A 17,161-nucleotide genomic window follows, 5' to 3' on the forward strand; every position below is an offset into this window, starting at 1 on the left:
AGCATTTTCCATCAGCCCAGAGCAGAGTCTAGGGGAAGACAGTGTAAGAAACAGAACAACCTGAGAGTGATTCTTCCCCTGTGTATCTTCTAGCTTTTGACCTTTAATAGCTTGGCTGCTTCCTAAACCTTCACTATGCTTTTAATTACTGCAGACCAGACAGAAGTTCTGGTCCAAGCACAAAACTCCCTAATTGCTCCCCCTCCGCCCCCAACAAGCACCTGCCTCCATCAGCTCCTGGCAGGTCAGCTCCGGACGGGGGGAAGAACAAGAGGTAAGTGGGGGGTAATGGGGCTGGGGCTGGAGGAGGGCCGGGGGCTGGTTCCCAGCATGACTACAGTGGCCATCAGACTTTCTCCCTCCATGGACGAATGCAAGGCTGCGCATAAACGCGCTAGATGTCCTCGCCGCCTCCTTCTGACATCAGCTACCAGCAACTGGGCAGTGTGCTCTGCCTCGCACTTCGCCCCGGCTGTGGGGGTGAGGGGACACATGGTGGGGAGCAGTAGCACAGCTGGGGCTGCCACCAGGAACGCCTGCCAGGAACATCTTTGTGGGAATGCCCAGGCCCGCTCGGTGCTGCCCTTCAGAAATCACTGCTACTGGTTAGTAAGAGCCTGATCGTTTTCACTGGTGCCCAATAATTTTTGCAAGTTTCCTCCTACAAGGGAAGCATCAGTCTGGCTGGGGAGGAGAAGTAACACCTCTGGTTAACTCAAGGCCCCCAGCCAGTCTGACTGCACTTTCCAAACCAATTTCCATCCTTATATAGGGTTTACTTCCTATAGGAAAAGTGTTTGACATGAAAGTGGCTGGGGAGAGAGAACGAGCAGCATGAACTCCTCCATCCAAGCCCTCTTCAAACCCCTTCCAGCTCCTGAGAGAGGCTTAGTCCTGGCCGTGGAAAAGGCCCCACTATGAGACCCTTGTGACCGAAGGGTCAGTTTTCCTGTGGAGAACAGGCAGGGGAGATGCTGTCTGAGGTGCCCCCCATCAGCAGCCCGCCGCCTAGTCCAGCAGCTCAGTGCAGAGGTTGTCAGTGCCACCAGCAACTGCCCCACGCGCCTCCCTCTTCCTGAAAGCTGGAGGAGGGGAATATTTGCACCATGTTGGCTCTTTTCCTGCTATGACTGGAGGAACTGGGAAAGGGAAGAGAAGCAGAAGACTAAAAGAATCACCCTCTTTTTCTTTTTGGTGATTGCATTATATCCTGGACTCTGGTGTAGCCTGGTTTGTACAGCAGGCTTTGCCAGGCCAGGCCAAATCGCACTGTGCATATAAAAAATGAGCACAGTTACAGGCTTTTCTAATACAGAAAACCTGCATGGGAAAGGATACGGTATAGATCATTTGATGTATACACCCAAGTCAATACCAATTTAATTCATTCAGTACACATTTCACATTTTTCATTCATCCAACTGGTGCCGTTTCTTGTGAATCAGTAACAGCTCCCTTTAAAAGCCAGTAATGAATATACTGTATATTTTTAAATCATTCAAGATTGCTTTATTCTGCCATCTTCTGGCAATATGAAAAATGACAGAGCTTCAGTAACTGCATTGTTACTGTCCTGATCAAAGTGAAGGGTTGTCAGTAAAGGTAGTGGATAATCACATCATTTGGCATAATTAGAAAAAAATACGGTCCTTCTTGCTTCTTTGAAAACTTGCCTAATTCTTCCAGCTCTACCAGTTGACCTAGTAGCAATGGCTCAGTGGTTATCCCAGGACAAAATGTCTCTTTCGTAGACCTCGTGTCTGTGTCGTGTCTTTAACAGCAAAGGAGTTGCATGCATAACATGTGAGGCTTTATCACTTTGTAACATGACTTCATTGAGTGTACCATAAATATTTTGAAAATAATAATTTCTTCCAGTTTTGCTCTCAATCTTCATAGCTCCTTGACAAAAGACATATTTGTTTCCTATGAAATCAGAGGAAGATCTTGTCCAATAGGCATGTAAAGCTTTTTCTTCTGCTGCAGCAACTATTTCTTTCTGATGTCTTAATGTAAACACCACAAATCATGCCAAAATACCTCGCATTATTTGCTTAATTCTAAAACATTTGCAATATTTTTAAAAAAACTTATATAAGATTTAAATAAGACTAAATTTTGACTCCTGGGTTTTTTACCTTTTCCTCCAGTCACACAGAGGTTCTTTGTAAATGACTACTTGTGGTTCTCACTCTCCTGTCATAATAGCTTTCCCACATAGTTGTGCTAAAAATATGAAAATTATACACGATAATTAAAAGAAAAAAAATCCAAAAGGAGAAAATGCCAATATTTTCCCTTAAAATAAACTCGAAATTCAGAGCCAGTGAGAAAAACTGCTTGCAAAATTCCAGCCTGCAAACAGAACACAAATAAAAGCTGTTCAAAGCTGTGTTCATTTTCACTAGCACCAGCAAAAATGAGTGCTTGGGATGCCAGGCATTGAGAAGAAAGGATGTTACTGCTATTTATAGCTCATGGATGGCTCCCATTACCATTGCACCTGAGAAGCTCAGAGTCTTTAGTGTATTCCTTCTCACAGCAACTTTCTGAAGCAGAGGACAGCCTTCCCAGGGCTATGCTGGAGAAACTGGGGTTAGCTTGAGGAAAACGGACAGTTACATTTGTAGCCTGTTCCCAAACTGTCTATTATAAACTGCCTCCAGCAGGCACAACCTCCAGCAAGGCTGCAGCCCTCCCTGTAACTCGTGCTTGACTCTCCCCCCTGGGAGCCATGGGGCTGCAGCTTTGCTGAAGGCCCTTCCTCCCTCCACCATCCTACCAGCTTTGCCATCCATCTACTGTCCACACCAAGCCTCAGAAAGAAACATTATCAGAAAAAGAGCAGCATAAAACCTGACAACATAAAGGTGAAAAAAACCCTTCAAAAACTTGCTGGCACTTAACAACCCTGGCTCTTGCCCTGCTTGACCAACTGTACAACTCAGGTGCCATCAACATGGTACCTGGGGAGGGAGCAGCACCACACTGCCAGCTCCTTGCAGAGGCAGGGCCTGGCAGGGAAACAAACTCCTTCCCACCAGCCAGCAAATGGCAGGACGAGCTCTCCCAGTGACCCTGAGACTGGACATGACACAGAGCAGCAAGGCGCCCCCCCCACCGCCCTTGTCCCCTCATCCAGCAGAGCCCGGAGAGGTGGCTGCACACGCCGCCTCACCCACACCCCGACTGGGCAGCTCCCTGGTTGCTTGTGCTTTGCTCTACCTGGTACCCCCATACCAGGGAGGAGCAATAGGAAAACTACCCCCAGTTTTATTTCTTCAAATCCAAAATAAGAAATTAGGAGCAAATATTCATCAGACACATAATCAAAAGTTTGCAAGAGAAAGTAAACTCCAGATCTAGGTCTTACTATTTCCTCTTAGCTGTTCTCATGCACCTCCTCAGTGGTCAATTCCTTTGATAAAAAATGTCACAGTAATTAAAAGATGACATAATGAAAAACAACAACAAAAAAATCCAAACCAAACAAAAAAACACCACACAAACAAAACATTATTTTAAAGTCAGCAATTAAAAAATATTAAGTAAAATATCCTGCTCTGCCCCAACAAAGCTGAAGTGTGTCCTTTGAAAGCTCTGCCTGAAAACACTTCAGTGCCAAAATAGATCTCTCACTGTAGAGTTTTGAAGTCTCTTTTCTCTTGATTCCACTGCAAAGAGTTTGTACAGCTTTGTCAACCTTAGAAAAAGGTGCCTTTCTCATATGTACCTTTTCAAGCAAGGGAAGGCAAGGAGTGCACTTCACTGCCTACGTTAAAAGTGCAGGGCGAGACAGACAGCTCAAAGATACCACTGCCAAACGACTGAGGAATATCAAAATGCCTTTACTCATGCCTTCAAATACTCTGAAATCTTGCAAGCTTGACAGCATTGTCAATTTTGTATTGACAGCAGCAGTCAGAGAAAAATAATTTGAGGAGTAAATCAAAGAGAAGGAAAAAAAGCCCCTTTAATCCACAGTCACACAAATCCATACTGCCTGCAGAAGGGCAAGTGCTTTAGAGTCCCTTTGAATAGCAATATATTAATATCCTTGTTTGTCTTTCCTGGAGCTTGCATGGCATTTCCCATCCACACACCCCCCCGACTTTGGATTCTTCAACATCATTTGGGTCAGAGCTGCCCATAACTCACACCTATCGACAGCCTGTGACAACGATGCAATCTCGGCGCAGCTCTGGCTGTGACAGCACTCACTGAACTGTTAGCAATATCAAGGTCACTTTGTTTTTCTTGCTCTCACTGGAGCTCCTCTGCCCTGGGGCTGCCCAGGGAAGCTTTCTGCCTAAGCTCCTCAGAAGTCACAGCCTCGCTGCTCCATTACTGGTGTTATGTAAGATTAGAGTGAAGTTTCCACTATTAGAAGCAGTCAGCTGCATGGTGAGATTGTGCTCTCCTGATTATAGCATCTAGCACAGCTATGGCTGCTGGCAGCAGGACTGAAAACTACCGCTATTTTAATTCACGGAGAAGAATGAGTGTAGTCGAGATGTATCACGGAAAGCAGTAGTTTGGGGGGGTTTTAATTCCTAGCTGTGGTATCCTGGACAGGAGCACCCCAGAAGAGAATTAAAGGGGAAAGCATCACCCTAAGCTTGACAGATATCCACAGCCGAGTCGGAAATTATGGCAGGAGCCTGTGGAGGGCAGCACTGCCTTGCTGGGGATGGTGCGTTGACTAGCCCAGCGATGCCATCTGCTAAGGTAATACTTCTTTTATCTCCTTTGAATCTGAAAGCTGCAAATGTAAAAGCTGTCGTCCTGCCACAGCCATGGCTCGTCACTGCAGCAGGGCATCACATTTTTCCAGCTGCCTCCCCCATTTTTCAGGCATCCTTTCCCACAGCACTAGCCCTGTGCATGGACAGGTGCTTCTTCCTTGGCTGCATGGCTCTTAAGTGGGAGGGTTGGAGGTGACAAGATGGGGCTGGGGGGCTGGTGGCAGCATGGAAGTTCTCCCCCTTTGGAATTATATAGTTTTGGAATAATATGTGCAGATTCATTACATTGCAAAAGAAAGGAAATGCTCTTCAGGAGCACTTCAATGAGCTAGCAATAACACCCTCTCCCCAAAAACCAGCAGGTCAGAGGTGAAGCTCCCCCCATGAGCCCTAATCCTGCCAACAGGGCTGTAAATTGAGTTTAGCAAGCTCTGCCCCTCCTCAGGGCTTGCCTGCCGGATTGTCCAAGGGCAACAGTGGCTGTGTGACCTTGCATGGGGCTGCTGGAAGGAGCTGTGTGAGAGTGAGCAGTGGGACACCTCGCTGGGGCTCCCCCCCTCACTCAGGAGGCCCACATGAGCTGAGACACTCGGGCTTCATCTCCACCTGTGCCACCCCACAGCTCTGCCCCTGCCTGGCCACGCACCCCCTTGATTTCCCATTTCACCTGGGACCTGCCTTCCCACCACAGGATCTCCTGGCTGCCCAAACTGCTGGCTGAGGCTGGTTACCCTCACCTGCCCTGCCCTCTGACTGCTCCCACCTCAGGAGCAGCCTCACACGTCCTGGCCATCCCAGGTGCAGGCAGCTCCGGCGGGGCAGCAGCAGGCTGTCTGCCCTGTGCCAGCCCCTCTGGCCCCACGGGCAGCACTGTACAGGGACAGGAGGGCTCTTGTACGAAGGAGACTTTTACTTTCCAGCCCAGCTCAGGCTCCTCACATGCAGAAGTTGCTACCTTCCAGCTCAGTTTGGAGGAGTCAGAGGGCCCCATCATAAATGTACAAGGCTGGACGAGAATGGAGGTGTCAGGAGGGAGAACAGGCAGTGAAGAGGTGTGAAGACTCAGATTTTCTCCCACCCAGTAAAACACGGCTGCCGGCACAGGGCGAGGGGCATGTGCGAGCGGAGCTGCGGGCGTAGCCATGGAGGAGGCTTGCAGGGCTGCTCCTGCTCCTTCCCGGCGCTGCGGTTAAACAGAGGGTTGTGTTTTCCAGAACCCTCGGTCTGGCATCTTTCCCGGGTAGTAAATTCTCTTAAAAACTGAACCAAACAGAGCTTTAATTGTACATTCTGCTTTTCTCTTCACTCCAGAATAATGGCAATTGCATTAATACAGTGCTGCATTGAACACGTACCTGCACTGAGGCCGAGAGACCGATTCTGCTTTCCATTATTATGGGGCACTGCCTCTGCTGAGGCAGATCAGGATTTAAACAGCGAGCAGGAGCAATGAAGTTCTACTGTTCCCTGCTGTTTGAGTGTAGGCAAAATAAAAGGCCCTAATATATGATGCAGTCAGCCAAGAAAGCAATATTGCTCTACCATGTGCACGGTCTACACCGAGACGAGTCCAGGATCTCATTTCTAAATTCCCATAGGTGCCTCATTTAAACCATCAGCCATAACCTGCTTCTCATTTTCAATACCACTTGGTATTAGAGCTGCAGTGAACTGCTGGTGAGAGATTCTAATTCCTGCAAACAAGCCCCTGTAGGCTTGCAAGGAAAACAGAGAGTTCCCCTCTTGGTTGCCTGCTAGGTTCCCATCTGGCTGTTTTAACTTTGCTATTGCTTTTAAATGTGCCTGTTTCTGCACATGAGGCTTTCAGCTCTACCTCAAGAGACTCCTGGGTTCTCTTAGCATCGGATTCTGGCCAAAATGTAGAGACACAGATTGGGTCTTCTTAACAAAAAGGAAGATCAGATTTCACATTACAGTATCCGAAAGATTAATTCCACTTACATGATCATTTCCCTGTGAACCACACTTCTTTCCATCTGGATTTTTCCATCAGGAGGACAAAGAGCCATAGTGTTAAGCACTACCTGAGAGAAAAGAGCAAGGAGTGTGAAAGATGAGTGCAGAAATACTTGCTGAGAGAAAAGAGAAGGAAAAAAAAAACAGAGTAGACAGCAACCTTAAATGCATCAAGAGGCTCTTTTAAATTTTATTTTTCATGTGAATTATATTCTGATCTCATACTTTAGTAATTTGGACCATTTCATTTGTTGGATTTTGATTCAAGAAATTCAAGATTTTTGGCTCCAGGCTCTTTCTGTATCATGTTATTGTTATCTAGTGTTTGTTATTGTAGTAACCGCAGGCCCAGCCAAAATCAGCGCCCTGCTGTGTCTGAGGCTACCAATTATATCATGTAAGACCTTGTTATCGAAAGACACCTGTCCCGATCCGAGCTACAATCATAAGCACAAGCAGAGCTGTGCCAGCTAGGAAGGTGCTAGTGAAAGGGATACAGGAAAGATGACTTGGGGCACAAATAATGCCCTGCCACAGACTTCTCTTTGGGCTTCAGTCATTTAATCCCTCTACAGCTTAGTTTCGTCTTTACGAGACAAGGTAACCACTATAACAAAAGGGCAATGGGCTTTCCCCCTTACAGAAATGAAAATTAGGGCTAGGTAAGCAAGTGGATGCTCAGTTAGTGTTCATTTTTAGGTAAACAGAACATGTTTTTCTTAATCAGGAACAAGCCACTTCATCTTGTTTTAATATTTTAAAAAGTATTATGCAATGCTAAAGTAAAATTGCAAAACAAAAGTAACTTTGAATAGAAAAATGGAATTGGTCATTTTTTTGGAGATAATAAAATGAACTATCCCAAACCTACAGTATTGGAACGTTTGCTTGTTTCTTCAGAACTTTGCTGAGTTTTCTTTCACTGGAATCTGCAAATGCAACACAAATCTGTTAAATGCTTTAGCCAATTCAAGTCAGTGGGGGTTGTGTGTTTTTTTTTCTCTTTTCTTTGCCAGAAAAATCTTCAGTAGAAAACGATAATTGTTTCCAGTGTAGAGGGAAAAAAAAAAAAAAAGCGCCTTGCAGCCTGCAGTACTCAAGTGGCCAGATAATATGAGGGAGATCTCAACTCGGTTGTTGCAGAGGAGGTCCTGGATGACCAGGTCCCTGAGGAGCTGCATCCAGCTGCAGGCAGACAGGGCGTGGGGTTCCCTGCAGCCCCCCAGGTGCTCCCTGCAGCTCAGCACTGCTGGCCCCACAGCTACCTGCAGCTCTCCTGCCCCCCGGGGAAATCCAAGCCTCCTCTGTGGCGTCTAGAGAGGTGGCTGGGGCTGCACAGCTCAAAGGTGGAGACAAGCAGGTCCCAGCCATTTGGGATGTACCCCAGTGGTCTGGCTGTTTGGGAACTGATGCATAATGACAAGCCAATTTTAAAGCTCGTGCTACCTTGTATTGTCCCAGGGAAGGAAGGAGGTTAATACATCTAGACAACCCTTAAAAGCTCTATCCCATCTTGAATGTCTTCTATAGATAGAAGGGTTCAGGTTTTTTGTTGCTGCTGTTTAGTTTTTAACCAAAAAAAAAAAAAAAAAAAAAAGAGGAAGAAAGAAAGAATGAATCTAATTAGAATGTCTTTAGGTACTTCCAGGCTACAGTTTAAAAGTAAAGCAATCCTACCCAACTTTCATGGTCTAGATCTCTGCAGAAAACACTAGTCACTTTGCAAGACAGAATTTTTCCTCCCCCAATTACAGGGGCTCCTGCCCTCCTGCATTCACAGGCTGTTTCCAGCTCTACCAGCTTCTGGGAGCCAGCCAGAGGGACAAGCTTAGATACATGTAATCAGTGGCAGCACTTTCACTAGCTTTGCAGTATCCTAAAGTAGAAGGAGGGGGGAATTCTCAGCAAAGTCCCTGGCCTTCAATTAAAAAATTCATATTACTTTCCTCATTAGTCCAATCATCTGCTATAGCTATTTCCAAGCTCACCCCGAAGGCCCCGCAGAGCAATTCAATTCCAAGGCCAGCACAGCACGGAGAGGGTGCTTGGGAGGAGCTGTGCTTTGCGTTGACACGAGGAGCTCGCTTGTCTGGCATTAGTCATGCGAAGCAAATGATGCTGACGCACTTTTTGGGAAGAGGACTGGTGCATGAAAGGGAGCTCTGTTGCAAAGCACCTCCCTGGCTGCAAAGCCTGGAGTCGCCTGCTAAGTTTCACCAGCACCAAAACGACTCAGTTCTTGGAGGCCAAGAGAACCTCCTCAAAGTTGGGTCTTGAACAAGAGGCCTTGCAATGTATTTCTCTCTGCTAACAATCTCTTCCCCTCTACTAATCATCTCCATTACTCTAACTAGCTGACAGGCTACAACAGGCGTTTAAAGCAGTGGGGGCTAAGACAACTGATAGTATCCATCTGCTCACCTCCACAACTTCAGCTTTTAAACATCTGCAGAGACTGAGCATCAGCCACACTCCTTGAAAATGAGCCTGTGGTCTTATGAATCTCCTGATGTAGAACCTGGATTATCTTTTTCTTTATTTCCTTTTACTGCTTTAGCTTAACATTCTGTATCAGTGAAAGTACAAACAGGTCATCATGACAATGCTGGTAGTAGCTCTTGAGCACAGCGCATGACTTCTGCAAGGTAGTAAAACTTGTAGGGCAATGCACAATATCTTCTTCTGTGCTGTTCTTCACGCTAATCTGTGCTGGGACTGCACAACATACTCCTTTACCAAAGCTCTTGGTGTTACGTGCCCTGAAAAATTTGTAGGCTTTTATCCCTATACTCCTCTCTACTTCCCTGCAGTTCTTTTCCTTCTTCATTAAAAGTAAAATCAGTCAGCTTTTTTTCCATTTCTTCCATCATTTTTATTATGCTTTTCATATCTTGCTTATTAAGTAGTTACCCCAGGGAGATTTCCTTTTTATTGGAATGTACAAAAAACTGTAACTGCTCTCAACATTCATGGGGAGGAGGAGGGAGAATGAAATAGGGGAAGAAAATTAAGGCTGAGGTCACAAATATATTTGGTTTGTTCAAAAAATGCCTTGCATCATCCCTACTTCTTTATCTATAAGCAACAAGATATTCTCTCTTGCTTTCTGCTTATTTCCCACATCAGCCTACACTGTTAAAAATAACATACCTGGATGTTTGGACAAAGCTGTTGTTTAGGAGTGACATCCATCTTGCTGATGCTGCTGTGGGGCAGGGGGCAGACTATATGACTTCCAAAGGTCCCACCTGCACTTGTTTTCTAGAATTGCTAAGAAAATAAACCAAAATTCTAGATTTAAGTATTCAGGCATTACAGAAAAAGCTGATGTCACTTAAACTTTTGCAGAATAAACACAGGACATCGACTTTGGGAAGAGTTCTACTGTGGTTCCCATGTTGATTATAGCTTTAATACCAGCAAGCAACTAAACAAAGAACATCAGTATTCTCTAGGGTCAAGAACAGCAATTCAGGATAATGAGATCCTGTCAGAAGAAATGCTCCTGAAGTCTCAAAGGAGGGGCTGCTTGGATATCTTTGAACTTTTGCTCTCAACCGAGCACTGCTTCAGGCTGGATTGGCTGGCCTGAGCTTCCTGGGTCTAAACCAGCAAAAAACATTGCAAAAGGGATGCCTGTATTCCACCGCATGATCTGTAAGGGAGAAAAACAGCCCTAAATGGGATTCTCAACAGGCCAACAATGCCGGACCTTTCAGCTCTGAATTTCCCAAAATTCAGATGTTCTTTTTTCTCATGTGCCAGGTAAGTGCCCTACCTCCCAGGCAAGAGGAACAGCCTCTCTCTGGAGGTAAATAGCTATCACATTATTTATCCAAAGTGGAACAGCTCCCAGAGGAGAGACTGAGACAGACAGATGCAAGTATACCAGCATAGCTGAGTGTTCAGGGGTATCCACCTGAGACAGAGAAAAAAATGGTTCAATTTCTTTCCATTTCTATTTATATACATACATAGATATATGTATGCTTGTGAAAATTCTCTTATGTATACATATCAGCATACCTGTGTTTAAATACATCCCTATAAACACAAAGAAATTGTACACACATACATTTTATATACGTATACACATACACTATATGAATATGTATTATATACACATCCTAAGATTTCCACTTTGTCCCTATATGTGGGAATAGTGCAAGAATGGCGAGGAGGGGAATTGCAAATATGCTCAAGCAACTGCAGCGGGGGTGCAGTTACATAAATCACATAAAATACATAAATCGAAAGTAGAACCTCTGTGTTTAGATAACAGACCAGTGAAAAAAAGTTGTAAAGGCACCTTATCATATATCCTTGAGATTCCTGCAGGCAAACATCAAAGCAGTATGGTAAACTGCGCCTGCATGAGTCCCTATATACGTGCCAAAACGAGCAGGCTTGTTGGTCTTCACCAAGGGTTGAATTCTGCAGTGCCTGCATCTCCGCTTTCGTGACCTCTGCCTGGGAGCTTAAGTGCTGTTGCAGAGATTCCCCGGTTAGAGAGATAACAAAAATAAATTTGTTCTTTGCATTGCATCTGTGCCCCCTGGTTGTTCCTGCGACCTACCTGTGTTGGCTCACACACCTAGAAGCTTTGTAAGTAAAAGTCAGACCAATGATTCATTCTTTCAAAAACTTCCAGTTTTAACTAAACAGAATCAAGTGTACACAAATACTTTGGTAGCTCTCCAACATCAAGTATGGGAACTTTCCTGTACACACTCACCAGCATTATAGTAACAGAAATAATACCTGCACCTATGAAGTTCAGCCAGTGCTGCATTTGGGTGGCACAGGATGTTCTTTTTTTAAGTGTTACTTGACAGAAAAAAAAAAAATCATATTGTCTTACGCTGCTGCTTTCTCAAGGGATTCATTACATGCCTGCAGAGTCCTACCACAGGGTCAGTCGGGCTCTCTGGATGCATTTAGCAACACCTGCAGGCCCTGCTGCACACACCGGTTATGATAATGTAATGCTATTTGGAGGGTAATGAACAGGACAACTTCCTAGGGAATATTATTTCTGTACAAAAATTTCCTCTTAATTCATTTCAGGAAAGCTGTCTCTGATATAGCCTGAGTATATGCAAGAGAGGAGCAAGATGCCTCACTCCAGAGACTCTTCATCTCCAACAAGCAGCACAGGGAGCAGAGCTTCCTATGAAACACCAGCACTATCAGACCTCCAGAGGCTCTTGTATTTCAGAGGAGGGTCTGATAATCATGTGGACGAAGTCTGGCCAAATATTTACCTGGGAGATGCGTAAGAACATATGGTCTTTTAATTAAGCCGTTCTCAGTCCCTGGGAGGAGGAGGAAGGGGTGTGGTGCATTGGGAACCAGCTTTTGGATCTGCAGGAATGTTTTTCTGATACGGGCTTCCAAAACTGATAACAAAGAGTCATGAAAAACATTACTTACAAAAGAGTGACTTACTCATAATGTGTCTGAGTTGGGTCTTCTATGTTCTGTGAACCACAGCAGATTTGGCAGAGTAAGAATTATTTGTATTCTAGACAAAAGTCCTTAAAGAACCCATCCCAAATTGGTGTCAACTCTGAGATGTGTTATCCACCCTGGAAACTGCTCCAAGGCATGAGACAAGAGCACGGTTGCCCTCACATTCAAATAGGAGTAGCATGATCTAGAGCCAGATGGAGGAGGACCCAAATGAATTATACAACAGGAATTTTACCAGTCCAAATCCAAACTTAGTTTCAAAGATGGTAAAACTGAAAATATCGAACAGGCATTTTCAAGCAAGTACCTTGTTCTTGTGACAACCTCTATTTATTGCCATTTTCCGGTATTTGGATTACTGCAGATTACATAGATCATCAGCTCACTTTTCCCAGCTGTTTCTCTTCATGAATGCATCAGCTAAGGATCACAGTTTTGTGGAATAACTTCAGTCCCAGTTTAGGGTGGGGAGAGGGTAGAACCTGGCTGGTGAGCATGATGCAGCCACTTCAAGTCCAAACCAGGGATGAGGTGCTGCTGCATCTGTGTGGGTTCTTGCCCTTGTGACCCACGCACACTATGAATGAGAGATTAGCTCTAGAACTTGATAAACAACTATTTAAAGGAAAATCTTGACTATATTATATGGTAAACCATGTTCCCAGGGATTAACTGCTGAGAGGCATTTACTTAAATAAGAGTATCCCACCAGCAAGTCTGTGCTCTTGCTGCTCTTCACAACACCATATCACATTTTTCATGTGGGCTTCTTGAAATTTGCTACTCTGTAAGCAAGCTGCAGTTCCTGCATCCTTCCCTAGTGGGAGGAGGCACTAACTTTAAACCATACTATTTTAGGAGAACGTTAGGAGTGTTGCCAATGAGCCCTTCATGTCTTTCAACAGGTGGGCTGCTAGGAGCAAAACTACTCTTCAAAGCCTCAACATTACTCATATCCTTAATGCAGCAGATGGGCCTTATAGCATCAATACAGGAGCCAAATATTACAAAGATCTGCAAATAGAGTACTACGGAGTAGAAGCATTTGATGATCCTTCCTTTGATATAAGTATCTTTTTCTACGATGCTGCCAATTTCATAGGCAAAGCCTTAAACACTTCAGGAGGTAAGGGGGAGGCAAAGAGGATATTTGGGAAGAAGTTTCAACATGAGCCAAATGGCTTCTCCTTGCAGTAACAGGCAGCCAGCAAAGCTCAGATTCAGCATAGGGTTCAAGGAGGCACATGCAGAACCACCATGCAGAGGATGGGAGGAGGGTGCCTATGCCATGTGCTGCAGGGAAGGTGGCCATTGCCAGATGCCCAGGAGCTGGGGGGGGGCTGGTTGCCACAAACCCCATGTGCTGGGGGAAAGAGCCCACTCTAGGAGCAGGGAGAGGCAAAAGCAGAGGTTATGGCACAGTGGGTGCTCCCCCATGGGTCTGTCCTGTGGGAACTGGCAGGATCTGTGTGCCTCCACAAGCACTGCACACCCCAGCATGGGCTCAGCCCCGCGACCCTGCCCTGGGCCGCAGAGCGCTCTGCCTGCTCCCTGTGTGCTCAGCTGGGAGCAGCCGCGCTTCAGCGCAGGCTTAAAGTCTTCACATGCTTAAGTGCTTCACAGAATTGGAGCTTTATTCAGACCGTCTATTAAGCTAGAGAAGCAGCAGAAGTTAATGAACTAAGTCAAAAACTACAAGCCTGACCCACAGCCTGCTGAATTTTGTCAGCAGACTTTGGATTATGGCCTAGTTATCATAATTTCCATTTGTTCCAGAGTTTGCTCCGACTCTGACTGGCTGCGAGATCTGCTGCTTTCACTGGAGTGCTTTATTAAATCCCCAGTTAAAGCTCACACTGGGCTGCTGAGATACAGTAAATTATGAGTCCACTTTTACAGGCAGACTTTTCTACAGAGTTTATGGGACTTGTCAGTGATCACAGTCAGGGCTGGGCCAAAATTTTCTGCCAAAACATTTTTTTTCCACTGAAAACTATACTATCAAGTTTAGACAGAGCAAGCTTCTCCTTCCATAGGAAATGTCAACGATTTTAATCTGAGGCCTAAGTTAGATGCATGTGGTCAGTATGAAATATGACCTTACTGGAGAAGAATGGCACGATCTTATGCTGTCAAAACATGAGTATTCACTAATCATCACCACTGTTTTCCCAACTAATTTCTAGTAGTTTTTGTCTTCTCTGTGTCCCTCTTGCTTTAGAAATGGTTAAGTCCACTCACCTTGCTGTGCCTTTTCTTTTACAGGTAAGGTGTTCGTTCATTGTGCCATGGGGATAAGCCGCTCTGCATCATTAGTGCTTGCTTTTTTAATGATCCATGAAAACATGACGCTTGTGGATGCTCTGAAAACAGTGAGTGCTCACAGAGACATCTGCCCAAATTCAGGGTTCCTCAGCCAGCTCCGGGACTTGGACATTAAATTAAATGAAGAGAGGAAAGGAACCAGAGAATCTGCTACTAAAGAGTTGTAAGAGAATATTGCTGAAAGAGAGAGAACAAAACGTTATTTGAGTTTCCTGTATCTCTTTTAAATGAATTGCAGTTGTAAACTAAGGACACAAGTTTATGATACACCAGAATCCATGTTACTACTAAAAGTAGATTTTACTTGATCTTTTCATTTTGCAAAATCCTCCCAGATTACATTTACAATTGGTTGTATGTTGTATCTCTCACTCTCCACCTTAAAACATTGCTCTCTGCTGGTTTAAAAAAAAAAAAAAAAGATATCAGGTTCCACTTCAGAAATAGCTGTGTTTCAGCAACTAGTGAAGCCCGTATCACTTTATGAAGTGTTAGGCTATTTAAGGTGAAAGATGCCGTATTATTTATGCTACAATAATGCTTAGAAGTTTTCTTATGAATCAGCCCCACACCCCTTTGCTCCCTGCATCTGAAATGGTTTGTGTTTTGAGACTTGAATCTGGCACTGGTTAGTTCTTGCTTTTACAATTGGTGGAGCCACTGAGTTGGGGGTAAGAGGCCGTTTAAAGACAGAACAGCTGGGAAACAACACAAGCCACTCTTTAAGAAATTATTCCAGGTCTGCTTATAGTATTTTCCCTTTAACTATTCATCAGATGTATTCTTCTTTAGTCCATAAAATACTTCTGTTTGAGAAGGCATTCAAATAATGTTCGTCTTCCCTAGTAAAATCCATCCAGGAGATGCTGTGGAAAACGCTTCTAAAGAGGAAGGTGGGTTCCCAGTTGAGGCTCCAAACATCTGCGTGGGCAGTGGGAGCGGGTGCAGGAAAGCATTTGATGACAAAGCTAAAGGGGTCCCAAATTTGCCTGACAGTCCAACATTATAAAACTTGGGATTTTCTTTCTCAAAAATAAAGGTCGTTAACATTGCAACATCATGTTCTGTGGCATTTGCTTTTGTGATGGGACTCAAGTGAAAACTGAAGGGACACAGGAATGGCAAGGGAGGTGCTGACAGGCATCAGGCTTTCATCTTTGTGTCTCTGGGCCACCATAAGAGCATTCAATAGCTACTGTCATCTGATGGATCAGTGCTGCCTGGAAACTTTGTGAAGCACATCTGGCTCTCAGTTCCCAGCGGACAAACATTCACAGCACAAAGCCAGCTTGGGGATGGCAGTTGTTTGCATTCCTAGTACCAAACTCAGGAATGCAGAAGCATGAATACTCCCCACCGTGTGAGCTGGCTGCTCAAGAACAGCACAGCAACAAGGGAAAACATTCCTTGCCATTCCCACTACTGTCTACAAGGCAGATTTCTGCCTTCAGGACAGACAACTCAGCACCTTCCATAATACTCTTTGGCAATATCTACATCTTCTATGTGGACCAAGCTACAGAAGCAAGAACACAAAGCAGAGCATGTGGCACTGAGGACTGGACCCTCACACCGAGGCATCTCAGAGGGTTTTGATTTGGACTAACCCTGTGGACTAAACATCCCCAAGCAGCAGGCGAGCAGTGCTGGAGTGTTTCTTTGCTTTAGTTCCCTGTCTAAGGAAACCTGCTGATGAGCACCAGGGCTGCTCTGCAACGTCAACAAAAACACAGCAAGTAGGAATGGTCAGTGCAAATGTATGCTTCAGACCCAAATAAAAATTTAATATGCATGTCTCAGTTACCAAATAACTCAAATAAATTGATTTCAACTTACAGAACGAGTGGAAAACAAACAACAGTAGGTCTGGCTACAGAGATTCCCCCAGTCCCAAGCAGAAAACCCACATTCCCCTGTGTTTCTCACCTACAGGAAAACTCTCCTGGCCCCTGACAGCAGTGGGACTGAGGCCAGTCAGCCACTTCCATCTGCAGACCAAAGGGCACAGCTGAAGATGTTCTCACTGGAGGTACAAGATACCTGTAAATTATATCCATTTCATATGATAAAATCTTACTGTGTTTTTGGTGCGACTGGAAAACCTGTGTCTTACTCTGATGATACATTACTGTAAACACTGCAGAATAGCACACAGAACGCACTTTCTCACCCTGCGATGCAACGCACTCGGTTTTCCCCGCAAAACACCCGGCGCACCCCCGCGCCCCAGCCCGGGCGCTGCTCCCCCGCCAGCCGCGGCACCGGGTGGCGCCGCCAGGTGGCGCCGTCGGCCCGGCTGGCAGCACGCGCGGGGGGCCGGCGACCCCCGGGTTGGCCCTTTTGTTCCGAGTTGGGGTCAAACCCCGAGGGAAACGCAGCAGCCGGTGCGGGGGCCGTGCTTGGGAGCGCCCCCGCCCTGGCACGCCGTGTGCGGGGAGGCTCGGGCACAGCACACTCACACCCGCCCCGCCGAGACAGACCCCGGCGGCCCCACGGGCACGCGTGACCGGCGTGAATGCCGCAGCCCCAGCCACGCACACGGGCAAGGTAAAACTCCACGCTCCCCACATGCGTGCCAGGGGTAACCCCAACCCCACAATGACGCACGCAGCTGGGGCAAGCACCAGGCACCCCGGCACCCG

The 17,161-nt window shown here is 45.7% G+C and overlaps 1 protein-coding gene and 1 long non-coding RNA gene across 2 annotated transcripts; one reads left to right on the plus strand and one right to left on the minus strand.

Annotated features, from left to right (window-relative positions):
• Positions 1-1,460: 1,460 nt before the first annotated feature.
• On the minus strand, positions 1,461-16,599 carry LOC139828549 (uncharacterized). The gene is made up of 6 exons (XR_011740281.1): positions 16,446-16,599; positions 14,436-14,696; positions 9,873-9,992; positions 7,590-7,651; positions 6,708-6,786; positions 1,461-1,926 (listed from the first exon to the last, which is right to left on the minus strand). It is a non-coding gene; the product is annotated as an uncharacterized lncRNA (long non-coding RNA).
• Positions 4,170-14,693, plus strand: DUSP13B (dual specificity phosphatase 13B). The gene is made up of 4 exons (XM_065843303.2): positions 4,170-4,728; positions 11,790-11,997; positions 13,100-13,320; positions 14,460-14,693. Exons 2-4 carry the CDS (start codon positions 11,819-11,821, stop codon positions 14,684-14,686), a joined length of 627 nt encoding a protein of 208 aa, XP_065699375.2. The 5' UTR covers positions 4,170-4,728; positions 11,790-11,818; the 3' UTR covers positions 14,687-14,693.
• Positions 16,600-17,161: the final 562 nt, after the last annotated feature.

The sequence above is a fragment of the Patagioenas fasciata genome, chromosome 8 (assembly GCF_037038585.1).
Source record: "Patagioenas fasciata isolate bPatFas1 chromosome 8, bPatFas1.hap1, whole genome shotgun sequence".
NCBI lineage: Eukaryota > Metazoa > Chordata > Aves > Columbiformes > Columbidae > Patagioenas > Patagioenas fasciata.